This window comes from Dreissena polymorpha, chromosome 14, assembly GCF_020536995.1.
Source record: "Dreissena polymorpha isolate Duluth1 chromosome 14, UMN_Dpol_1.0, whole genome shotgun sequence".
Taxonomy (NCBI): Eukaryota; Metazoa; Mollusca; class Bivalvia; order Myida; family Dreissenidae; genus Dreissena; species Dreissena polymorpha.
The window spans coordinates 22358110-22384749 of record NC_068368.1 but is presented as its reverse complement, the minus strand read 5'-3'; the positions used below and the strand labels follow the sequence as shown (position 1 = coordinate 22384749).

The 26640-nt window shown below is 36.8% G+C and overlaps 2 protein-coding genes across 3 annotated transcripts in view; one reads left to right on the top strand and one right to left on the bottom strand.

Moving 5' to 3' along the window:
- Window positions 1-21716, top strand: part of LOC127857844 (WW domain-containing adapter protein with coiled-coil-like) — a 47340-nt gene extending 25624 nt beyond the window's left edge. Inside the window, exons 8-13 of the mRNA XM_052394531.1 lie at window positions 2209-2355; window positions 5436-5504; window positions 5814-6366; window positions 10290-10470; window positions 17171-17298; window positions 18104-21716. Of these exons, the coding sequence (XP_052250491.1) occupies window positions 2209-2355; window positions 5436-5504; window positions 5814-6366; window positions 10290-10470; window positions 17171-17298; window positions 18104-18215 (1190 nt within the window). The 3' untranslated portion in view covers window positions 18216-21716. The remainder of the gene's footprint in view (window positions 1-2208; window positions 2356-5435; window positions 5505-5813; window positions 6367-10289; window positions 10471-17170; window positions 17299-18103) is intronic.
- Window positions 21717-23992: 2276 nt separating this feature from the next.
- Window positions 23993-26640, bottom strand: part of LOC127857843 (kinesin-like protein KIF9) — a 31301-nt gene continuing 28653 nt past the window's right edge. For both annotated transcript variants that reach the window (XM_052394529.1, XM_052394530.1), the window contains 4 exons: window positions 26435-26614; window positions 25845-25963; window positions 25205-25309; window positions 23993-24309 (listed from right to left, as the gene is read on the bottom strand). In XM_052394529.1, the coding sequence (XP_052250489.1) occupies window positions 24196-24309; window positions 25205-25309; window positions 25845-25963; window positions 26435-26614 (518 nt within the window). In that variant the 3' untranslated portion in view covers window positions 23993-24195. The remainder of the gene's footprint in view (window positions 24310-25204; window positions 25310-25844; window positions 25964-26434; window positions 26615-26640) is intronic.

The window sequence follows — 26640 nt, the reverse complement described above, 5'->3', positions numbered from 1 at the left end:
AGTGGTGAAAGGTCAAGGTCAAGGTCATCCTTCAAGGTCAGATGTCAAATATATGTGGCCAAAATAGCTCATTTTATGAGTACTTTTGCAATATTGAAGATAGCAACTTGATATTTGGCATGCATGTGTATCTCATGGAGCTGCACATTTTGAGTGGTGAAAGGTCAAGGTCATCCTTCAAGGTCAAATATATGGGTCAAAATTGCTCATGTAATGTCACTTCTGCAATATTGAAGCTAGCAATTTTATATTTGAAATGCATGTGTATCTCATGGAGCTGCACATTTTGAGTGGTGAAGGGTCAAGGTCATCCTACAAGGTCATACGTCATATAGGGGGACATTGTGTTTCACAAACGCATCTTGTTCTCAATCAAAAAGAGCGCGAAAATTATGCAGCATGTACAACGTCGCTTCATGTGTATTGTGCGTACATTAAGCGTTTTAACAAGCACACAACACGCCAGGGGATTGACGCATGTTCAGAGGCAATATTTCATCAAATCTATAAATAGTTACTTAAAATTTATTTGATACTATAGAAAAATGGCAAGGTTTGTAAAGTAATAATTGAGAGCTTTTATCGTTAATATTTACCAGAAAGTGATTTATAAAATCTGAATAAACGGGATTATCGGGTAACAAATAGAAACTTGAAAAGTATACAGTAATAGTCGGTTTGAAACGGATGTATTGGGAAATCATTCGAGTCGGGATTTTACTGTAATTACCTATGTGCGGGAAAAGTTTAAAACAATTAAACAATATACAGGGCTTTCCTTTGACCCGATCTCCCGGGTTTTGACGCTTGAAAATTACAGAATACCCTAGTTTGACTCGTGAGAGAATTATGTCATGCGTCACATTTGACCCAGGGGAATGTACCGACTTGCGTCAAAGAGATCAAAAGTTGTTAAGAGTAATCGATAATTGGCTTGGGGCGGAGAATCTTTTGGTAGACGCTTACCGTTATCGCCCGTTTCCAATCATTGAAGCACAAGTCCGCCCAGTAGGCGGAGTTTTGCCCATTGAGAAATCTAGTAAGGACTAATTAAAACACTGCTGGTTGATGACGCGTGTATCAACGTTCCATTATTTATCTGAGCGTTAGTTATCAGCTGTTTGCAGAAACGACATGTATTAAACCCACTAAAACAGAATGGACTCACCGGCGTCAGTTTTAATAATATCCAATATGTAATTATAATATCCATATCCACAATATTTATGCCCCCCCCTTCGAAGAAGAGGGGGTATATTGCTTTGCTCATGTCGGTCGGTCTGTCGGTCGGTCCGTCCACCAGGTGGTTGTCAGACGATGACTCAAAAACGCTTGGACCTAGGATCATGAAACTTCATAGGTACATTGATCATGACTCGCAGATGACCCCTATTGATTTTGAGGTCACTAGGTCAAAGGTCAAGGTCACGGTGACCCGAAATAGTAAAATGGTTTCCGGATGATAACTCAAGAACGCATACGCCTAGGATCATGAAACTTCATGGGTAGATTGATCATGACTCGCAGATGACCCCTATTGATTTTGAGGTCACTAGGTCAAAGGTCAAGGTCACGGTGACCCGAAATAGTAAAATGGTTTTCGGATGATAACTCAAGAACGCATACGCCTAGGATCATGAAACTTCATAGGTAGATTGATCATGACTTGCAGATGACCCCTATTGATTTTGAGGTCAAAGGTCAAGGTCACGGTGACCCGAAATAGTAAAATGATTTTCGGGTGATAACTCAAGAATGCTTTTGCCTAGGATCATGACACTTCATAGGTACATTGATCGTGACCCGCAGATGACCCCTATTGATTTTCAGGTCACTAGGTCAAAGGTCAAGGTCACAGTGACAAAAATCGTATTCACACAATGGCTGCCACTACAACGGACAGCCCATATGGGGGGCATGCATGTTTTACAAACAGCCCTTGTTTGAGAAATACTTCACAATATGTCAGAATGTATTTCCAATGCTGAATACAGTGTACCCAACCCTGTTTTATTCCATGTTTGCTCTGTTCAAAGACGCGCGAAAGTTATGCTGGCATATGTACTGTCTACAACGTCAATTTACACGCTTTGCATCAGAGTTGCTAAAAATATTATTATTATTATTTATAATATTTATTTATATTAATATATTATTATTTATAATATTAACTGTGATGATATTGATGTCCCATGTTGTCTATTTCAGACTGTGATGATATTGATAGCCCTGGCAGCACACCCACCAGTCACATCTCTGCTGGTACCCCATCCCACGGCAGCAGTCTCAATATCGGCATCAACATTCTACAGGAGCTGGGAGGCGGGGCTAATAGTCAAGACCTGACCAACAAAGGTACGAACAATTAGTCCCATACCGCTAATATAGGCATTTTGACGCTTTTGTAATACCTTAGAACATAATTATCGTCTATTAAATGTAATAAGTCATGTAACTGACATTTTTATACATTTTTACTTTTTTCCATTTTTGTGTTTATTAAGGTGACATACATCAACTGTAAAAATATTAAGTCAACCTTTTTGGTAAAAATAATGTTTTTACTAAATTTTCGAAATTGACATTACAAACACATGTCATTTTCTGAATGTAGAAAGTAGCGTAATAGACTCTTAAAGAATGAAACAAAACGGCAAATTGAAATGTCTTTTTTTAAAACAAAAAAAAATTAAGAAAGGAGCAGTTACCATAATTTCAACACTGAAATATTTTGAATGCAAAAAATAGAGTAAGTGCTCTTACTGTATTTCAGAAAACTTTAGAAAATATGCATTCCTGAACAATTTACAAAATGTCAGTTGCCCTAGTTATCACATTCAGTAGACGATATAATTTAATAAAAATCTATATTCATTGCTTATTTCATAATGTAGTATGTTTGACAAGATTAAATTAAAATTGGATTGAGATATAATAAAAAAAAATTAAGGGGGAATTTTTCCCCAAAAAAGGGGAAAAAAGTATACTTTTCAGGGGGGGAATGCAGCCGAATTTCGGCCGTGGATTTGACAGATTGAGGGCCCTGCGTCTCATCAGGATCCAAACTGTTTGCTATTCTGATAGTGGTCTTAGAAAAATAATCGAAGAAAATGCTAATTTTAGAAATTCAGCAGACGACATTTTTGCAGACGACAAATTTCCCAGCATGCAAAGGGTTAAAGGCTTACATACGAGTCATGCTATGGGAAAACCGGGGCTTAATGCATGTGTGTAAAATGTTGTCCCAGATTAGCCTGTGCAGACTAAACACAGCGATTGTTTTGCCATATTGGGAAAAGTACTGGTACCAGCCCAATTGGGAAAAATGTGCGCCCACAATCCTGAAATTGGGAAAATTTGTGTTGTGAAATCTTCATGTTGGAAAATTGGTGTATTTGATTTTTGTTCCCAAATACTTTCAAATTGATATGTTGTCAAGTTGTCAATATTATATTAACTTAGGTTCAAGCCATAGAGCTGCATAGGGAAAACTAAAAAATGTTGCATTTTATTTATATTAAAATGTGCAGACTGCACAGGCTAATCTGGGACGACACTTTACACAGTGTATTGGGGCCACTGTTATGACAGTGTATTGGGGCCACTGTTATGACAGTGTATTGGGGCCACTGTTATGACAGTGTATTGGGGCCACTGTTATGACAGTGTATTGGGGCCACTGTTGTGACAGTGTATTGGGGCCACTGTTATGACAGTGTATTGGGGCCACTGTTATGACAGTGTATTGGGGCCACTGTTATGACAGTGTATTGGGGCCACTGCTATGACAGTGTATTGGGGCCACTGCTATGACAGTGTATTGGGGCCACTGCTATGACAGTGAATTGGGGCCACTGTTATGACAGTGTATTGGGGCCACTGTTATGACAGTGTATTGGGGCCACTGTTATGACAGTGTATTGGGGCCACTGTTATGACAGTGTATTGGGGCCACTGTTATGACAGTGTATTGGGGCCACTGTTATGACAGTGTATTGGGGCCACTGTTATGACAGTGTATTGGGGCCACTGTTATGACAGTGTATTGGGGCCACTGTTATGACAGTGTATTGGGGCCACTGTTATGACAGTGTATTGGGGCCACTGTTATGACAGTGTATTGGGGCCACTGTTATGACAGTGTATTGGATATGAGCATTGGCTAATCAGAGACAACTTTGTATACCTGAACTGGACTTTGGCTTAGAAGAGACTTCCTTTAAAGTTGAAATACCATAAAAGCAAAAAGTGTTGTCCCTGATTAATTTAGCCTGTGCTAGATAAATCACCATTACTGTCATTGTTTAATTTTTGACCCCTACCGGTTTCACACTTTTCTGGATCCTGTGTTAACATTTAAAGTTCTTAATATTTTTTTTATGAAACTTGAAACATGGATAGATGGCAATAAGGACATTATGCACGTCATTCCATTTTGTTCCTACGTCAAAAATTCTGATTGCTATGGCAACAAATATTTAAAATATATATATATTTCTGACAATGGTGGAGCCGGTAGGGACATATATTGCTTGGCAATAGTCTTCTTCAGTCAAACCCCAATTGATTTTTAGCTCACCTGTCATGAAGTGACATGGTGAGCTTATGTCACTGTGTGATGTCCGGCGTCAGTATGTGCGTGTGTGCGTGCGTGTGTCCGTCAACAATTTGTTTGTGTAGACAGTAGAGGTCACAGTTTTCATCCAATCTTAATGAAATTTGGTTGGAATGTTGATCTTGATGAAATCTGGGTTGGGATTGTATTTGGGTCATCTGGGGTCAAAAACTAGGTCACTAGGTCAAATAATAGAAAAACCTTGTGTAGACAATAGAGGTCACAGTTTTCATCCAATCTTCATGAAAGTTGGTCAGAATGTTTGTCTAAATGAAATCTGGGTTGGGAATGTATTTTGGTCATCTGGGGTAAAAAAATAGGTCACTTGCTCAAATTATAGAAAAACCTTGTGTAGACAATAGAGGTCACAGTTTTCATCCAATCTTTATAAAATTTGATCAGGATGTTTATCTTGATGAAATCTGTGTTGGGATTGTATTTGGGTCACCTGGGGTCAAAAACTAGGTCAATAGGTCAAATATTAGAAAAACCTAGTGAAGACAGTAGAGGTCACAGTTTTCATCCAATCTTTATGAAATTTGGTCAGAATGTTTATCTTGATGAAAACTGGGTTGGGGTTGTATTTGGTTAGTCAGGTGGTGATTCAGGGCCATCATGATTCAGGGCCATCATGGCCCTCTTGTTATTTTTGTTTGTTATCTCCCTTTGCAGCTCTTCAGACGTTAAGATTGTTATTGTTGTTTGTTATCTCCCTTTGCAGCTCTTCAGACGTTAAGATTGTGATTGTTGTTTGTTATTTCTCTTTGCAGCTCTTCAGAAGTTAAGATTGTTATTGGTTATTTGTTATCTCCCTTTGCAGCTCTTCAGACGTTACAGAAGCTGCAGCAGGCGTTGTCTCGACAGATAGCTGCTGCCCAGACCAGCGTCTGTAAGTACCTGTATTGCCCCCAGTTGACAGGGTGAATACACTCAATAATTAACACTTAATCATTCTGTCAATGTTTAGTTCTCAATGTATAAATATATAAATATAAATATGACCCTTGCTTAGGGAAAGCAGGTTTTGTGATGTCCCAAATTAGGCAGTGCAGTATTTTTTGCTAAAAAGAGTGTGGTTCCATGTTTGTAAATTACTGTATTTACCATAACAGTACTTTAATGCATTCATTCATAAGTCAGGTCCATATTAATGTGACCATTCGATACCAATAATTATATAATGATCGTGTATTTTCAGCCAACCAGACAAGCCACTCTAACTCCATTACTGCCAGTTCACCTCACCATCCAGGTGGTCACGGGCTGCCTGTTCCAGACCCCAGTCTTCTCCATGCCAATGCCCACCATTCGTATCACAACCCCTCCCCCCAGGGGCCCCACCTGGTCTCCATGGTAGCGTCGTCGACGGCAACGACTCATTTGATGTCGTTGCACTCGCATTCCGACCGAAGTCCTTACCATCAGAACTATCAGAACTCTAGTTTAAGTTTAAGCAATCTCTCCACTCAAAACTCCAGTCCCCACCACCCCATGGTTTCTATGGCGATGGCCGCGTCACCCATGATGACAGGAACCACAACTATACCTATAACTCATACGGGGAACCAACATCGCGGGAACACTGTGTATGGGAAGTTTTTAGGCTCCCAGCAACAAAATATGTTATCACAGACTTATGTGAATAAGACCACAGAGGATAGAGGGGGCGGGGATACCCGGGCTGTGGAGGGCGGGAGGGGCGGGGATAACCGAGGGACGGAGGGCGGGGAAATGGAGGAAAGGTCAACATGGTGAGTAAATTCTTGTTGTTACATTCTGATATTATAATGCTGATAGTTCTGTTTGCATTTTCGAAACTTGAGAAGTTGAAACATTACAACCTGCAATTATGCATATTATTATCCACCGCCAAATGGGGAGGGATATAGAATTAGCATTGTCCGTCTGTCAGTCTATTGTTCGTCTGTCACAAAATTAATTTTTGTGCCGGGGATATTAATTCAATTAATTTGCTTTTTATTTGTTGCATTCTGACATCATTAGGCTGATTCTTTTTGCAGTTACCAAACTTTTGGAGTTGAATCAATAAAACGTAATGCATTCAGAATGTATTTCAAGTTTAGTTCTTGTAATTCATGCTTGTATTGAAAAAATAGACAAAGGCTCTAAAAATGTAAATTCAGATTTGCTCGTATGTTATTAAGAATCTCAAGCTAATTTCTGTTTTAAGTATTTTCATATATATAAATAATTTATTAAATAAATTAATTATATATAATTATAAAAACATATTGATGATAAACTTAATTTCATTCAACACTCAGCAAGTTCTCTACATAATTATATTCATCTAAATAAGTTATTTCAATTAGAGCTGTAACGATTCGGTTCGCTGCATTGGAAAACCGGTGCAACGCCGTCGATTCGATTCCGATACCAATACGGCCAATATCGATTCGATTCACTGCAATCCCGATTGATCCGCATTTTAAACCTTACTTTCCAAATCCGTCGTCTTAACTTTCTTGTCATTTGTAATACGTCTTGTGATTGGTCAATAGCCAATATGGCATCCAATGAATGAATGAATAACATGCTGAGCATTACATCAGCCGGTAAAATGGCTTCTTCAACCACGCTGAAAAGCGCACCGTCAAATTAAAATCAAAAGTATGGGAACATTTCGGGTTTCGCGATGGTTCTAATGCAAAGGCAACTTGCAAAACGTGTTTTGATGACGTAAGTTACCCTAATTCTGGAAGCACTAAGAGTTCTAGTCAGTTAGTGTTCAGGAAACAATGATGTGATTTGTATCGCCTACATTTTTATAACAGAAAGTTACTGTTCCTAAATTATACCCATGTGATGTTTTGATCTCATTTCTTCCTCAATACATATGGTTTGTTTACTAAACTGTGTGCGTTCTGTTAAGAAGTCAACTTGAAGTTGTTTATATACTTACATGTTTTTTTTCCTGTTAAACACGTGTGATACATTGTGCATTTTTTGTTTTTTTTTAATAATAACTCAACAGGAAGTTTTGTCCAATAATTTTTTTATTTATAAGGCCACAATTAAAATATTGTTGGTTTGCCCTTTACCGACCCTAAATTTTACAGTTGGTTAGGTAGGTAGGAAAATTATTTATTTTATTTGAGCAATTAGATTTTTAATACACTAATAGTCTATGAATATTTAAAACACTGTTATTAAAGCACTGTTGTAGTGTACGAAGCCCTATGTAGCTTAACATTATCTTGTTTGCTGTTTCTTGCATATATTTATATCAAATGCATGCTTGTGTGTTATTACATCAAATATGTGTTCATTATATGATGTTAATTGCTCAAATGCATTTGTCATTATTTAACTGCCAGACAGCTTTTATTTTTAATTTAAACCTTTCCCTTAAATTGGGCTTAATAAGCATGCAACAAGCATTGAAGGAGTGTAGAAAGACAGCCCAAAGCCTTTAATGGAAAAATTCAGACATGGCAAAAAAACGTCACATTTTACAGGTCAGACTTGCATACCAGGAGAAACAATTCACAGGCCAGTTGAAATTTTTACAGGCCTCAATTTGAAGTGTTTGACCGGTTAGTGCATAGTCTCGGCATGGCAAAGTAAATTCATAAAAGGGCAAACTGAACATAAGCATTAGTTCTTCTTGAATGCTCTGAGCTTTTATGAGTACATACGTACAGCTCAGAGGGTCAATAGCTGGGAGTTGTATTATTGCAACTAACATAAGCATGACAACTTGATTTGGGGAAATAAATTAAGGATGTTAGTTTCAGTTTGTGGATATATTAACGCTTTAAACATATATACTTGAGTGTTGTCGATGTATTTAGCTAAGAGACATTAATATATTAAATAAGTTTACCTTTACATATCCATTTCACTAACATGCCATTACAGTAAACTGTTTAGAGTGGCAAACATAATAAAGCAGAATATGCACATGAATCTGATTAAACACAGATCCACTTGCATATAAATCAAATCATGTTTGTCTTTTATTTTGCATTTTCGAACGATAATCCTGTAACTTTTAGATGTATTTTTCTTTGCGAGTAGACTGCATTCCAATTTTCAAACACTTGTTCTGTGACATTCAGTTCATACATTTCCAAAAAAAAAAGAGTCTTATTTGTATCTAAAACGTATGCTCCATCGTAGAATGACACGCTCTTTTCATTAATTCATACTAATTATATGATGTCCGTCGTAAATTCAATAGTCATTTGTCCTCGCTGAGCATCGTTATTTCATTTTATTGTCCGCCATCTTGGATCATGTTAACAACATGTGTGTAACGAACGTAAACTCATATATGTCCGACTACTTTCGCGAACCAAATAGTTAAGTATGATGTCGTTCGGCCATTTTCACGGAACACCGCCAATCGCGATGCTGGTTATAGACGCTTGCATTACTGTCTATTCTGGGGCATATGCAATTCCAACCATCAAAGCGACCTAGATCTGTCAGGGGCCATAATAATGGACAGGGATATAAATACGCGCACGAATAAATATTGCAGTTGGCTCTTTTATGATCGGCGAAAAAAACGAAAAAAAAAAAATTGGTTTTCAGAAATCGCAATAAAAAAATTTGGGTCGGGATGTAAAAAGTGGGTCGGTCGGTAAAGGGCAAACAAACTTAATTTTAATTTAGGCCTAAACAATGATTCGTTTAAAAAAAATTAAACACTAAGTGTACAACATAATAAGTTAATAACAAATACCAAACAAATTAATTCATGCCCTGGACAAACCAAACATGAAATTGTTTGCAAAATAAGCAGCAAATACTCTAATTTGAATCGAATCGAAAATAATCGAATCGGACCAATTGGTATCGAAATTGAATCGAATGATGTGTGAATCGTTAACCGTTAACCCATTTATGCCTAGCGTCCTGAAAAAAGGACATTGCAAACAGCGTAGACCCAGATGAGACACCGCATAATGCGGCGTCTCATCTGGGTCTGCGCTGTTTGCATAAAGGAATTTCTGTAAGAAATATTCTAAATATAGAAATAAGTATACTAGACATCCCTAATTTTATAAATACATTGATATAATTTAGAAGGATGGGAGAGTCCACTGGGCATAAATGGGTTACAGCTATAATTTCAATTGAAGTAGAATCCTGCTTGTTGATGCAAGCATTTTTTCAAGTTTCTCACTTTTGGCTCCTTCAGATAATTGCCTTGCCTCATGTTGGTGCAAATGTTACCAAATATCAAATATAGTTGATATCATACAATTTGTGATGTTTTCCTAAATTGATTATGCAAACAAACCGTATTTAGATTACTTAACAAATATGCAGAAACAAAATAACTCTTGACTTCAGTATTTTGACATGTGAACATTTCATTTGACCTCTGACAAATTCATTTGACCCCTGACGATTTCTAGCACTGGGGTCAAACAACTCGTGATTTTTAGAATCTTGAAATCCCATATTTAAGTTAGCCTGACCCCTAGTGGACACCTATTGAAGCCTTGTACTGGTCTTAAAACTGGGCTTAATGTATGTGAGTAAATTGTCGGCCCATGGACAACTTTTTCAGCCTCACCTGGGTTTTCGTTTAGCAGAGACTTCCTTTAAACAAAATATTCCATAAGCATTAAGCCCAGTTATCCCAGAACGAGGCTCGCACATTCATCATTATATTATAGGTTTAATGTTTGTTCACCAGTGCTAGCCCGGCGCCCAGTGACACGAGTTCCCAGGGGACGCCCGTTGACCTGGAGATGTTCAGTGCGGCCAACATGGCGCCCCAGAAGGAGAACAACCACATGGCAAACCTCGCACATTACTATAACGACCAGCTTGTGTCACATGTCACAGGCTGGCAGGGCGAACTCGTCGAACGACAGGTACGTAGAACCTTGCCCACTACCATAAAGAGCACTTATGTCACTGGTTTGCAGGGCCAACTTGTTGAACAACAGGAACGCTGACCTTCAAATATATGAACCACTGTTACCTTTTTATTAGCTCATCTATTTTTTGAAAAAAAATTATGAGCTATTGTCATCACCTCGGCGTCGGCGTTGGCGTTGGCGTTGGCGTTGGCGTTGGCGTCGGCGTCCGGTTAAGTTTTGCGTTTAGGTCCACTTTTCTCAGAAAGTATCAATGCTATTGCATTCAAACTTGGTACACTTACTTACTATCATGAGGGGACTGGGCAGGCAAAGTTAGATAACTCTGGCGTGCATTTTGACAGAATTATGTGCCCTTTTTATACTTAAAAAATTGAAAATTTTGGTTAAGTTTTGCGTTTAGTTCCACTTTTCTCAGTAAGTATCAATGCTATTGCATTCAAACTTGGTACACTTACTTACTATCATGAGGGGACTGGGCAGGCAAATTTAGATAACTCTGGCATGCATTTTGACAGAATTATGTGCCCTTTTTATACTTAGAAAATTGACAATTTTGGTTAAGTTTTGTGTTTAGGTCCATTTTATTCCTTAAGCATTAAAGCTATTGCTTTCATACTTGCAACACTTACTAACTATCATAAGGGGACTGTGCAGGCAAAGTAATGTAACTCTGACTGGCATTTTGACAGAATTATGTGCCCTTTTTATACTTAGAAAATTGAAAATTTGATTAAGTTTTGTGTTTAGGTCCACTTTATTCCTACAGTATCAAAGCTATTGCTTTCATACTTGCAAGATTTATGAACTATCATAAGGGGACCGTGCAGGCAAAGTTATGTAACTCTGACTGGCATTTGAACGGAATTATGGGCCCTTTATACTTAGAAAATTGAAAATTTGGTTAAGATTTATGTTTTGGTCCACTTTACCCCTAAAGTATCATAGATATTGCTTTCATACTTGGAACACTCACAAACTATCATAAGGGTACAGTAAAAGGACAAGTTGCATAACTCTGGTTGTCATTGTTACGGAATTATGGCCCTTTTTTGACTTAGTAACTTTTAATATATGGTTAAATTTTGTGTTTCGATCCACTTTACTTCTTAAGTATCAAGGCTATTGCTTTCAAACTTCAAATACTTACATGCTATCATGAGGTTACTGTACCTGGCAACTTTAATTTTACTTTGACCTTTGAATGACCTTGACTCTCAAGGTCAAATTATTAAATTTTGCTAAAATTGCCATAACTTCTTTATTTATGATTAGATTTGATTGATACTTTGATGAAACTACTCTTACCTGACATACCACAATAGACTCCACCCAAACCATCCCCCGTGCCGTCCCCTCCCCCCCTCCCCCCTCCCCCCCTCCCCCCCCCTATTTTTTTTTTTTTTTTTTTTTTTTTTTTTAAGATCATCTCACAAATGACCACCACACCCTCACACTATACCCCCCCCCCCCCACCCCACCCCCCCCCCCCCTAATTTTTTTTTTTTTTTTTTTTTTTTTTTTTTTTTTTAAGATCATCTCACAAATTACCACCACACCCTCACACTATACCCCCCCCCCATTTTTTTTTTAAAAATGGTTATGTTTGAAATACCGTCCAACCATCGCACCCAAACCCCCCCCCCATCGCCCCCCCCCAACCCCCCCCCCCCCCCCCCCCCCCCCGGATTTTTTTTTTTTTTTTTTTTTTTTTTCGCTTTTTTGGAAGATAATGTAATAAATGTCCACAACCCCACACTATACACCCCTCTTCACTCCACTCCTCCCTCCTTTGTGATTGAAAATGAGAGTCCCTTCACCTTTAAAAAGAAAATAGATGAGCGGTCTGCACCCGCAAGGCGGTGCTCTTGTTAAATATGGTGGAGTACATAGGTTTCATTATTATCCCTGCTGTGAAAATATTCGGAGGGGATATAGTAATTGGTCCTGTCCGTCTGTGCGTCTGTCTGTCTGTCCGAAACTTTGTCCGGAGCATAACTCTTAAACTACTGAAGGGATTTACTTGAAACTTGAAATATAAACAGATGGCAACTAGGAGAAGTGCAGTGATCAAGAACCATAACCTTATCTACCTTAATTTTGGAATTATCTCCCCTTTTATATAATTTTAATTAGCCGGATTTTTTTCGAAAAAATCTCGGCTTATAGATTGATGTTGTCGGGCGGGCGGGGGGGCGGGCGGGCGGGCGGTCGGGGTGGCGGCGTGCTCGAAAATGTTAAAGTTCTTATTTCATGGTATAACTTTGGTATGCTTGGACCTAGAGTCTTCAAACTTGACATGAAGGTTGGCCAGGATTAACAGATGACCACTGGTCATTTCAAGGTCATTCATTTGAAGGTCAAGGTCACTGTGACCTTCAATATAAAAAATGTTAAAGTTCTTATAACTTTGGTATGCTTGGACCTAGAGTCTTGAAACTTGACATGAAGGTTGGCCATAACTAGTTAGTAACCACTGGTCATTTCAAGGTCATTCATTTGAAGGTCAAGGTCACTGTGACCTTGAATGTAAAAATGTTAAAGTTCTTATTTCATGGTATAACTTTGGTATGCTTGGACCTAGAGTCTTCAAACTTGACATGAAGGTTGGCCAGGATTAACAGATGACCACTGGTCATTTCAAGGTCATTCATTTGAAGGTGAAGGTCACTGTGACCTTCAATATAAAAATGTTAAAGTTGTTATAACTTTGGTATGCTTGGACCTAGAGTCTTGAAACTTGACATGAAGGTTGGCCAGAACTAGTAAGTAACCACTGGACATTTCAAGGTCATTCATTTGAAGGTCAAGGTCACTGTGACCTTGAATGTAAAAATGTTAAAGTTGTTATAACTTTGGTATGCTTGGACCTAGAGTCTTGAAACTTGACATGAAGGTTGGCCAGAACTAGTAAGTAACCACTGGACATTTCAAGGTCATTCATTTGAAGGTCAAGGTCACTGTGACCTTGAATGTAAAAATGTTAAAGTTCTTATTTCATGTTATAACTTTGGTATGCTTGTACCTAGAGTCTTCAAACTTGAAATAAAGATTGGCCAGTACTAGAAGATGACCACTGGTCATTTCAATGTCATTCATTTGAAGGTCAAGGTCACTGTGACCTTCAATGTTAAAATGTTAAAATTGTTATAACTTTGGTATGCTTGGACCTAGAATCTCAAACTTGACGTAAAGGTTTGCAAGCACACTTAGATGACCACTGGTCATTTCAAGGTCATTCATTTCAATGTCATTCATTTGAAGGTCAAGGTCACTGTGAACTTAAATGTTAAAATGTTAAAATTGTTGTAACTTTGGTATGCTTGGACCTAGAATCTCAAACTTTGCTCATGCCTTGAAAAGTACTTACATTTCATTTTGACCTTTGAACAATATTTCAGTAATTTAAGTATTGCATTGACAAAAACACGAAAGGTACTTTCCTGTCATTTAAATAAAAAATCCGGCTTCAATGCGGTCATCTCCGACCGCGGAACTCTTGTTTAAATTTTTGTCCGGAGCATAACTCTAAATCTACTGAAGGGATTTACTTAAAACTTGAAATATAAACAGATGGCAAGTAGGAGAAGTGCAGTGACTAAGAACAATAACTCTATCTACCTTAGTTTTTTAACTATCTCCCTTTATTTACTTTCATAGTAAATTTTTGTCCGAAGCATAACTCTAAATCTACTGAAGGGATTTACTTGAAACTTGAAATATAAACAGATGGCAAGTAGGAGAAGTGCAGTGACTAAGAACCATAACTCTATCAACCTTAGTTTTTTAATTATCTCCCTTTATTTAATTTCAAAATAATTTTTTGTCCGGAGCATAAATCTATATCTACTGAAGGGATTTACTTGAATCTAGAAATATATATAAACAGATGGCAGCTAGGAAAAGTGCAGTGAACATGAACCATAACTCGGTCCCTTTTTTTCATTTCCATATATTTTATTCTCTACAGCATAACTTCAACACTATATAACTAATTGATCCTTGAAATATGAATACCGGGTAGATGACACAGGTGCCATGTTTTACAAATATTATTCTTCTCTAAAACAAAATGTTTTCATACAAGAAAAAAAATTTCGGCAGGGATACGGCACTACTGTGACAAGCTCGTGTTTCTTCTTGCAATCAGTCCATTGTTCAGTAGACAATTTCCTCTTGGTAATTAATTCAGATGTTATCCAGTGTTCACAAAACTGTTGATACAATATCTTCAGGGGTGTCAATTTTCCGGATTATTCTGGAAATCCGGATTAGAGCCGTCCAGGGTTTATTTTGAGGTGAAGGTAAATCCGATGAGTTTGTTTAAGGCGGTTGGGGATAGGGACAAAATTCTTTTAGTGCGGGATCATTTCAGAACGAATATTGTTATAGCAGCGTTTTTCCGGACAATATCGCTTGGAACCGATTTTATTTATTGATTTCTGATTGGTAAGCGGCTGGCACTGAGCCGTAACTGGCAAAGTAAAGCACTGCAATATCATATTTTAAAACAATATGTTAATCAGATTATATATTGACTGCGTATTTGCAAGGTTACTGGTTACTGGGTTTCATTTTCTGCAGTTAAACAATATGCATATTTTGTTTCATTTGCAAATGATGTATAGCTACATGTTTTCGGACAGTCGTTTTCCGATACGCTGGTGTGTCGATTTTAATTTAATTTCAAAGTTCTTAATATCATTTGTTTAGAATGACAAATACACCTGCGGTGTTACGGATGGTTTGGTTTATAATAGTTCGCATTGTACTCACCAGAAATTGCACCTAGAAAGACTATAAAAAAAAGAACAATAAGCTAGGGCTCGGGGGGTTGGGCCCTCTCTTCCCTTTATCCTACGGCTTAATTTTCCGGATTTCAAATTTGGAATAATTGACACCCCTGTATCTTGTTTATGTTTGATAATTACCAAAATTACCTCAGAAATTGCCGAGAGGTGGCACTTAAATAATCTACATTAATTTTGTGTATTTTTGTTGTGTAAGTTTCCGAGGTAAAACAGTTCTGACCTAATCAACACCAATGTTCACTAAATGTTTGTAAGTATATGTAACCAAAACTGCCTCTGTAGTTCTTGAGGAACGACCATTGATTTTGCGATCTGGTCATATTGCCCTAGTTAGCAGTGCCAACCCCTATGTTCAACACCGAACCATATTGCTAAATGTAACACATTATAATTTTGAAAAAGATTTGCCACGTTCCTTGGAATTTGGACAGGGCTCGAAATTAACACTGGCACACTCGCAACATGCGAGTAAAAAATACCGATTGCGAGTTAAGTTTTAAGCCACTAGTATTTTTTTGCGAGTAAATAAATAGTGAAAGAAATGAGTAGGTATAATGCTGCTGGACGTCATGATCGCTAAATCTTATAGAATTTATAGAAGTACCCTTATGCGTAAGCGTGCACCTTGTATATTGTAGACTGGTATATACAGATACGCGGATGGTATTGGTACAAAGGAAGTGAAACAGTCGACTATTTACACATGTTCATTGAAGCGAAAAATAACTTGTCACTTTATTCCCACAGACGGAAATAACACAAAATATACGTAATACAAAAGATAAAGCAAAGTTAACCATTTAGTTAGAAAAAACGGATTTTAAATCCTTCTACGAAAACAGTGAATTAGTGGGGAAAATAACTTAAAATAAGACTAAAACTTGTTGTAGATGAAGATGGTCAATCAACCTGATGTGGGCCCTTATGGTCCAAGGAACTGATATCTTTGTATGGTTGCAGAAATAAAATGTGTATACATGTTAAGTACTTTTATTTTGTTTAAATAGTACTAAACTAATGTCTAAGGTTTTTTATGTTTCCATCATTGTGAGAATGTTTTTGATTTTGCGAGTTGGTATTAAAGCTGCTCGCAATTTTGTGCAAGTAAAAAAAAAGTTCAAGCCCTGAATCTGGAGGATCCTTTAAAACAGCTGTCAAAAAATTTGTTTATATAAATTGCCCCATAGGAGCTTAAAGGTAACATGTGCCTTCTAATTTCATTGTCAAATGGTACCTTTTTGCACCAAGGGGCCAAAATAGAACTATCTTTGAAAACAAAATCCATTGAAATAGACTTTAAAATTCCATTTCTAAGATGCCAGAGTTTTCAGATTTTGAGAGTGAAGCGACAATTCTATTGGTAACTACAAGCCTCGTTTTGGGAAAATTTGGGCCTAATGCATGTGCTAAAATGTCATCCCTAATAAGCCTGTGCAGTCTGCGCAGGCTTTCTGGAGAAGACACTTTCCGCTTTTATGGACTTTCTCGTTTAAGGAAAGTATCTCCTTAAAGAAAATCCTGTCTATGCGGAAAGAGTCATCCCTGAAGTGCCCACAGGCTAATGTGAAAAGTTCACACATGCATTAACCCTTTCCCACTCAAAAGCACTGTGAAAATTAAACCAGAACAGCCTGCGAGTAACTCGCAGTCTGTTCAGGTTTTAGGCTGTTTGCTGCTCATCAGTATGTAAGGGTTGGAAATGAAACCTTTAAAACTTCAATATTATATTAAGAGAGGTCTTTAATATTTAACTTTCTAAGGGACTACAAATGTGTCATAATAGGTAATTGGTAAAGGGTTAAACCTTTATTTTCCCAGAGCTTGGTTTATTTGCGTCTATGAATGTATGATACAATCAGACAGCACTGGTTTCCCTCTCACAGGCCCGACTTTATCATGACGAGAGTCTACGTATCGGGAGCCTCATCAGTAGTCAGGTGTCTGTGGACCTGAAACGGGCCCGCAGTTTGGTACGGGTCGAGGAGATACAGTCAACGCTTCATGAACAGAGGTAGGAACAAGTTGTGATTGTGAAGTTAGACCTTCAAACAATGCAAAGACTGTTATAATAAATGGTTGGTCAATCTAAACCTTTTATTCATCCCAAATCCCTGTCTGTATAACCGTAAACAGACTATTACTATCCTCCAGTTTGAATCTTAGATTATGAGTGGGAAATGTTATGTAAATGTTATGTAAATGTTATGTAATATGAGATGAATATAATGAAAGGGAGGGTATTAATTTAAGTTGAAAATTGCTCTTTGCTGGTTATTTGCAACCAGCATAGAACCAGAACAGCCTGCAAGTATCTCACAGACTGTTCAGGTTTTATGCTGTTTGCTTCTAATTAGTACCTTAGGGTTGCAAATGAAGCTTTTAAAACTTGAATCTAGTAAGAAAAATCTTAAATTTAATTTGATATATAAGGAACTACAAACATGCATCACATTGTTATCCCCCGCCATATGCGGATGGATATTGTTTTGGCGTTGTCCGTCCGTCTGGCTGGCCGGCACTTTTGTGTCCAAAGCCATATCTTGAAAGTGCTCAAGCGGATTTCATTAAAACTTGGTATGAGTATATATATGGATAAGAGGATGATGCACGCCAAATGGCATTGTACACCATCTGATAATAACAGAGTTATGGCCCTTTGTATCTTAAAAAAATATTTTCTGTGTCAAATATAATACTTTTGTGTCCAGAAGCATATTGGCGGGCGATATCAATTCAACGAATTTGCTTGTTTATCTGAGAATGAAAGGGTTTATATGTTTTTGCATTTCACAATTAAATGTGTTACTTGTTTTCAGGAATCTTTTCCTGGCCCAGCAGATATCTGAGCTTGAGAGCTTAAAGCCAACATTGGTGGTGTCGTCAACCTTCCTGCCCACTTCCGCAACAAGTGCTCCTAACAATACCTAGTGACTGCCTAGCAACGTTTATTGTGACCCATAGCAACAGAGACTCACTCAACCCCCGTTACCCTAGCAACAGTCAACTGTTGTCATAGCAACCAAATGTTGCTGCAGAAAACGGGACGAACAGGGCGAAGCCATGACATTTTTCAGTTGAGATGTCGTTGCTTAAAATACTATTATTATAGCTAAGCTATTTGATGCAACACCAGACATTTCAATACCTTGTGACATTGTGGCAACATTGCATCTCTTGGTTTGTGGATAGGATATGATGATAAAAAGTTTCCACCAAACTGTTTGATAAAAAGCATGATAGCCTAACATTATTGCTTGCTGGGGAAGATTTATGTGAAGGTTAAAGAATCTTCAATCCCCACCGAATCAACGGAATGGACAGTTGCAAGTGGAACATTTAAGTGGAAAGGCAGCTTTTAAAGCAGAAGTATTGACAATTTCTAACAGACTGGATCCAAAGTCGTGTAGTCGAGTTAATTCAAAATTATTTTCAAGGATGATTGCTGTTCACTAAATACATTTGGGTGAATTGAAGTAGAATAAAACACAATAATTTTGATTTTGTAACCACTCAAAAAATTGATTCTAAGCAATGTTCATTAGTAGATTTTGCAATTTAATATATACTTTGAAACATTACTTGTGCAATTTAGAAAAAAAGTCCAAAAAAAAGGCAAAACAAACAACCCATAAATGTACCATAATTAAACCTATTTGTTAAGTTATTGTTAATTACACATGTTTTGGGGCCACATTAATCATCTTTTGGGTAGAATAAAGTGTGAGTTTGTGAGGAAGGAAAAAACTATTTTTCCATTTTTGTCAGAGTTTGCGATACACAGATACGTATTAGGCTCATTCTGGCAAGACTGGGCTTAATACGTGTGTTTAGTGTCATCCAATATTTGCTAATCAGGGACAACACTTTTCTCTTTTTATGCCCCCGGATAGAATAATCGGGGGTATATTGTTTTTGGCCTGTCTGTCATTATAACTATGTGTGTGTCCCTAAACTTTAACCTTGCTCATACTTTTGCAATATTGAAGATAGCAACTTGATATTTGGCATGCATGTGTATCTCATGGAGCTGCACATTTTGAGTGGTGAAAGGTCAAGGTCATCCTTGAAGGTAAAAGGTAAAATGTATATCTTCAAAGCGGCGCAGTAGGGGACATTGTGTTTCTGACAAACACATCTCTTGTTATGGAATCTTTTGTTTATAGGTAGTCTATTAGCAACAATCCAGTTAAGGCGGAGAGTTATGTCCCTGATTAGCCAGTGCAGACTGCATAGCTAGACGACAAAAAACGTACATGCATTAACCCTCTCAGTGCTGGAACCAGATTTTGAAGGCCTTTGCAAACAGTTTGGATCCAGATGAGACGCCACAGAACGTGGCGTCTCATCAGGATCCAAACTGTTTGCTATTCTGATAGTATTATTTGAAAAAAATAGAAGAAAATGCTAATTTTAGAAATTCAGCAGACGACATTTTAGCAGACGACAAATTTCCCAGCATGCAAAGGGTTAAGCACTGTTTTCCCAGAGAGTGGCTCATTTGTTATTAACCAGGTTTTCAGAAGGAAAAAAACGGGTCATTAGATTGGTGGGCGGGTGGGCGGAACAATTCTTCCGAGCGCAACTCATAGTTTATTTCTCAACGGAGTTCAATGAAACTTTCACAAAATGATTGTCACCAAGTGCCCTGGCGCATATTGTCCGAATTGTAATATTCGGTCGAAATCAAGGTCCCAACAACTAAAAAAAGATTGCATTTGGCACAAGGTGGGTAACTAGGAACAATCAGTAACAATGCACAATTTGAATTGTCTCCCTTTGTCAGACTTTTTTTTCAAATTGAAAACCTGGTTTTGTGACAATTTTGCCACATTGTGTTAGTTATTGTAGAGCTCATTCTGCTCCTGTGCTATGTTATGAACAAATCCTGAGAATTCAATCACAGTTAATGTTAAAGGGTTTGACCAAAATTATTTGTTATGCATTAATTTATTTTATTATAAAAGCAATGCTTTTTGTAAGAATGATCTGTGTTAGAAAACTGGTAGATTAAAGAAATTGCATCAAGAAATGTTTGGTTTCGTATAAACGATGTTAATTTATTTACTGGTTTCACAAGATAAAGATTAATTGTCTACATTAAACTTGTAGTGTCTATCACCTTATTGTGTATAAAACTCACCATTGCATAACTTGTTAAAAAGAGTAAATTATATATTTTAATTAAATTCCACTGTACATTAATGAGTATTTGTAAATTGTCAGCCATGTGTAAATATAGACATGTGAAGAAAAGATTTTTGTAAGAGAGTGTGTGAATTTTAAAGCCCTATTGCTTGTTAACAAAGAGTTAGTGTTGCTCTTTTCAGTTATTATACAATGTTATTAGTTTTCATGAAACACAATTTATGATTTTCTTCAAATTGTTGGGGTCTTTCAATCAGTATTGAATTTTGTTTTTATAGTTCATTTTAAAGTTGTATTGGTACTGTTTATAAAATTGCAGAAGTTTTATACAAAATAACAGATTGCCATCAAGAAATTCAAAGTGAAGCCTTGAATGAATTCACTGTTAGGTAACAGTGCGTGTATCTTGCCAAATCTGGCGACAAAATGCTGCCTTATTTCAAGGTTAAAACGTATATTTTTCTGTAAATGAACGCCTAAATTCCCAATTTAAGGTTTAAAAAATATATAATTGCAACATATAGTTTATCTCCCCACTCCCACAATCTCAATATAAAGTAATTGTAAACAAAAAACAGTTTCTCATTTTGAGCTCGGCTGTTTTCGGAGAAAACCCGAGGTATTGTTATAGCCAGCTTGTCGTGTCGTGTCGTCCGCCGTCCGCTTCGTGCTAAAACCTTTACATTGCCTCTAAAATCAAAGTGCTTCCACCTATTCCACCTACAAATTTGAAACTTCATATGTAGATGCACCTTGATGAGTTCTACACGCCACACCCATTTTCGGGTCACTAGGTCAAAGGTAAAGGTCACTGTGACCTTTAAAAAAAAATTCTGACAAGCTTTCGCAGCCGAGCGTGGCACCCGTTATGCAGTGCTATTCTTATGTCAAAGTGACACAGTTTTCTCACTCCAAAGGGGCCTATTCCTTAAATGGTGAAAAATAAATACACTGCTGTTAAAACGTTGTTATAGAAACTCTATTCAATCTTAAAACTTAATATTCAATTTAATATATTAATTAGGAACTGAAATGGGCAACCAATTTCCTCTGTTGAAACAATATTTAAGTGTAAATGTTTAAATATTTCTTTTGCATTCACTATTTTCATCTGCATTATATATATTTATTTAGTAACACTTTTTGGTATAGAAGGAAAAAAGGTTGCATGTTTTTTTTCATCCATTGGTTCGCATCGGTGTGCTATTGTACATTCTTCTTGTTTTAGCTATGTAATTTATATGTACAGTGTCAAAGATAAAAATAAATGCTATGAATATTTAATGGAAGTTTTTTTTATTTGTTATACATGACGTTGTTGCCCACTATACTATGGAAATTCTTACAAAGTCTTAAGACGCTATGTTATTAAGTGTTGACTCATTTATCAAACTCTTGGAGACCTGATAAAATTATTAGACACTTCCCTCAAACGATCTTTGATTTTAAAAATTAATTTAAGGGGGCATTGTACTGATAAGAGTTCAAGTCTAGCAACACTTTAGTGAGTATAAAAATCAAATAAAGGTTCAACTATTGTCATCTCTTCGTTCAAGTCTAGCACAACACACTCTAGTGAGTATAAAGGTCAATTAAAGGTTCAACTATTGTCATCTCTTCGTAAGCAAATAATATTCATAACAGAAAAATATTAATATTGATATTATTTCACTAAGAATTGCGAGACAGTTTCATGCAGTTTCTCCTTTTAATGTCCCTAGGTCTATACTGGGGGACATCTTGTTTTTTCCCTGTCTGTTTGTTGGTTAGATTGTTTGCGTCAAACTTTAACATTGGCCATAACTTTTGCAATAATGAAGATAGCAATTTGATATTTGGCATGCATGTGTATCTCATGGAGCTGCACATTTTGAGTGGTGAAAGATCAAGGTCATCCTTCAAGGTCAACGAACAAATATATGGGGGACAAAGTGTTTCACAAACACATCTTGTTGAAATTACTTTGTCATAACAAGTCGCAAGAAGCAATAATTGGAAATATAAATGATATTTATTACAATATAATATGAATGATAAATGTGCGCACTTCGTCACGTATAGTGTTTGCATTTGCACCTCAACCATTCTTTGGGAAGGCGAAAATATGTCAGCCACGGCTTCTGTCTTCAACTTATATAGTGTAAGCATTTGTGCTGCATTATTTTGACAAAGATACTGTCAACATGCCGGTAAATTGCCGGTAGTCCTAAGATGGAGGTAAAATGTTGTAAGTGGAAAATGCACAAAAGATCCAACAAATGTATGGAGAAAGCAATGATTTATTTAGTTACAAATATCGAATTCAATTTTTACATTTTTGTCACATTCAAATATATCTCAAGAAAAAGAGAAACAGCAGTTACACACTGGCTTCAAAAAGTCAGCAGAACCAGGGTAGCACATGCGGCAATTATATATTATAAATACACTTATAAATTCGTCTTTATAACAAAATATACTTTATGTGGTGAATGACATGCTATGAAACGAATCTGGGAAAAAATTACTGGTCTGTAATATAACTCCTGTATTAAAAATAGTGTATACAATTTTTATTTGTTGATTCAGATAACAAATGGCAATAATACACTTCAAAAATACTTTTCTATTTAGTTTTCCAAAACAAGTTGTTTAAACAGTGTTCTTCATCTAAATTTATTATCATTTCCAAAAGGACAAACTTTTTCAAACCATTGGCTTTTTGCAAAATTCAGAATACCTACCTAAAATACATACGCACCATGCAGATTTTAAACATTCCCAAATTGGGGCTTTAACTTAAAAATAATGCAACATGATAAAATATGAATGATGTGAAAAAAAGCATTGCATGTAAAACATAAAATGTAAATAGAATAAATATCACAGTCACAAGATCACACCTTTTATACGCAACAAAGGCACTCAGCCTTTTAATTTGTACTATACACATTCAACTTTGCTACTGCAATAAAACCTTTGTAATTTCTGTTAAAAACGTCGCACTCTACACATGCAACTAAAATACTCAAATATTCAATATTAAATACTCTACTCGGAAAAGAAACGTAAATATTTCAACAGACATTTTAATACAAATATACAAACGTATTGTCTTGAGTCCACATTTATAAACAACCCCAAAACATTACTTTTTATCAATACAATGTAGATATATGTAGAGATATACTATAGACCTACCACTTGACATCATACACCTTTTCAGTAAATGTGGTTTTAGAAAGTAAAACTTGGTTTACGTAACAGGTTGTCCCAGTTTAGCCTGAGCCCTAGGAAAATCAGGGGCGACGAAAAATTCCAAAGTGTCTTTCCTGAATAATATGTCCTGACTGCACAGGCTAATCCCCAATAACACTACAGACATGCATTTAGCCCCGTTTTCTTAGAACATGGTTTTACAACAGCAGCACAAGTAATTTACTAAAAATACAACAAATCACATCACAAGCTTTTCTTTAAATCTATACACTAGACAGTGACATGGAATTCAGCCTTTCAGTACTTTTATCTTGTATATTTATACAGTTATATTTGACGGTTGAAAAAAAAATACAACGAAAGTCTGTCAAATTTTATAGACATGTAAAACAACAATGAAGGTGATGCATCTCTCTAAGTGCGACATGTGCACAATCTGTTGACAACAGCGCACAATTAGTTAATGAAAAATGCAACAAAAGTCTGTCAAAGATGTCATAGCAACAGCGAAGGTGATGTCTTTTTCTGAAATAACAACAAGGCTGTCAAAGGTGGCGTTCCTCTCCTAGTGCGACATCTGCAGCATGGTGGGTGGCTTGTTTCTGATCGCCATTGTCGGTGTGCCCGGCGCGCGGCGGTACGCAGGCTGAGATTGCGACATGGCCTCCTCATATGTTTTCTACAGACGACAACAAACATGAATACTATGGTAACTTGGATATGTCAATTCTGTTATATATGAATATACAACAACAAATATGGTGAGTATTGCAATTTTAAAACAGCAACTATGACTACTTGAATAAGTCAAGTCTGTTTGTTGTTTAAAGACAACAACAAGTATGTATATGCAGTATGCCTTAATAATTGCAAAACAAAGTAAACACTCATACAAATTAGCCGGGTTCTGGGAAAACAGGGCTTAATGCATCTTCATGATATTGAACAACACTTCAACGCCCCATTTTCCCAGAAAAGGGCTCAAATTTGATAACATTCTTCAATGGTCAGTCAATGATAAAACAACAACAACGAAAAAACTAGATTAAAAGCCATTATATTTATTTAAAAAAAACATGCAAAAGATACAAAAAACATCAAATGTCTTGAATACTTAATGTTCAAGGGAATACTTGTTTAATGTTACACCTGATAAACTAACAGTTTCCTAATATCCCACTTTTCAAATAAATGGAGACCGTAATGTTCCATAGGTCCTCATTATTTCAGCGTCTTAACCCTTTGCATGCTGGGAAATATGTCGTCTGCTAAAATATCGTCTGCTGAATTTCTAAAATTAGCATTTTCTTCGATTTTTTTCAATGAATACTATCAGAATAGCAAACGGTTTGGATTCTGATGAGACGCCACATTCTGTGGCGTCTCATCTGGATCCAAACTGTTTGCAAAGGCCTTCAAAATTCGGTTCCAGCACTGAAAGAGTTAAAGAAGAGTTCCAAAGAATAAAAAAACAACCCATAAACCTTCATTCAAACTATAGCTAAATTACAATGTTCTGTATTTTATTAGAATTTCTTTCCATGGACATCCCCTTGAAATAAACGTTCTCGTACCCTACGTTGGGTCCTCATTTGCGCGTTGTAGAATGCCGTCGAGTCTGGGTCGTTCATCAACAGCTCCATCTGAAGACGGTCAAACTTCTCTTGTTCGTCCTCAACCTAAATCCAAGGCAACGATATATAGATTGGCATGACGGATATGGTGCACTCCTAGAAATCAGGTCTGGGGTTTAAATCTCAGTTTGGGAGATTTCCCCCCCGGGACCAAGTTCAGGGCTTAGTATCAGAAACATACTCAATATTCTCACTCAACTTTGAGTTGAATTTAATGAACATTTCATGTGCGCTGACCAAATCAAGGCAGTGGCCTTGGAATCTATGTATTGAGACTATGGGAGTAATGTCCACGACAAGAAATTACGAGTAAAGTCTGGACATAACAAGATGGATTAAACTGGTCCAGTAAATCTCACTTTCTAAATTCCCTATCACTTTATAATATAAATTTAAAAATGAAGTTCAACATGCACTTACAAACAACCAGAATACTGTTATTTATAATCATATTAATATAATACTAACATACTCCATTTTCCCCAATTTCAAGGTTTCTCCACTTTTTTTCCAATCCAAAAGGCACAGGCAGTAAAATATAAAGCAAAAAACAACAACACTACTTTGTAAGAGTACAAACCATAGCATTGGGATTGTAGGGGATGAAGATGCCAGGTCTCACGCCGTGACCAGCCGCCACGCTGGACTGGACATCCTCTGACTGGTTCAAGAAGCTTTCTGCATACCAGTTGTCAAACTCTGGAAGAAAAAAACAGACTGGTTTATCAAACTCTCTGCATAAAATGTCAAACTCTGAGAGAAAACCGGATAATGTGTTTATGCAATTTTATTGTCTGTTTCTGTCTTATAATGGTTATAAATATGTTCATGATATTTTATTTTATGATTTAGCGGACTGCACAGGCTAATCTGGGATGACACATGACGCAATTACATATCACAGTTTAAAATCTCCTTTAACTGCTCAATATAAAGAAGCTTGACTTTGGAACCGCCTCAAGTGAGCTAAATAGCCTATTCCGCTTACATGTACTGGGTTCACCTAAAATCTGCATTTTTTAAAAGATCCAGTTAAGTTAAGAACAACTTGAAGAATTTGTTTGGAATTGTAGCAACTCTAAGCTTCTGCTTAAATTGATTTACACTAAGAAAAAAGTCTTAAACTAATAATATTATTTTTTTAAAGCTTCTTATCAAACAGACTGATACCTTGAATAAGCCTCTGGCGACACTGATCAACCAATCGCTGGCAATACTGGACCTCGGCTTTAAGATTCTTGAGTTCATCAAAGTCGTTTCTGTACGCCTGCTTCAGATCCTTCAGTTTCTTGATTTCCAGGAATTCCGCCTCAGAGATGACGATGTCTCCGTCCTCGTTGTACGTCGGACCTGGAAGAAGAAGTGGGACATAAAGA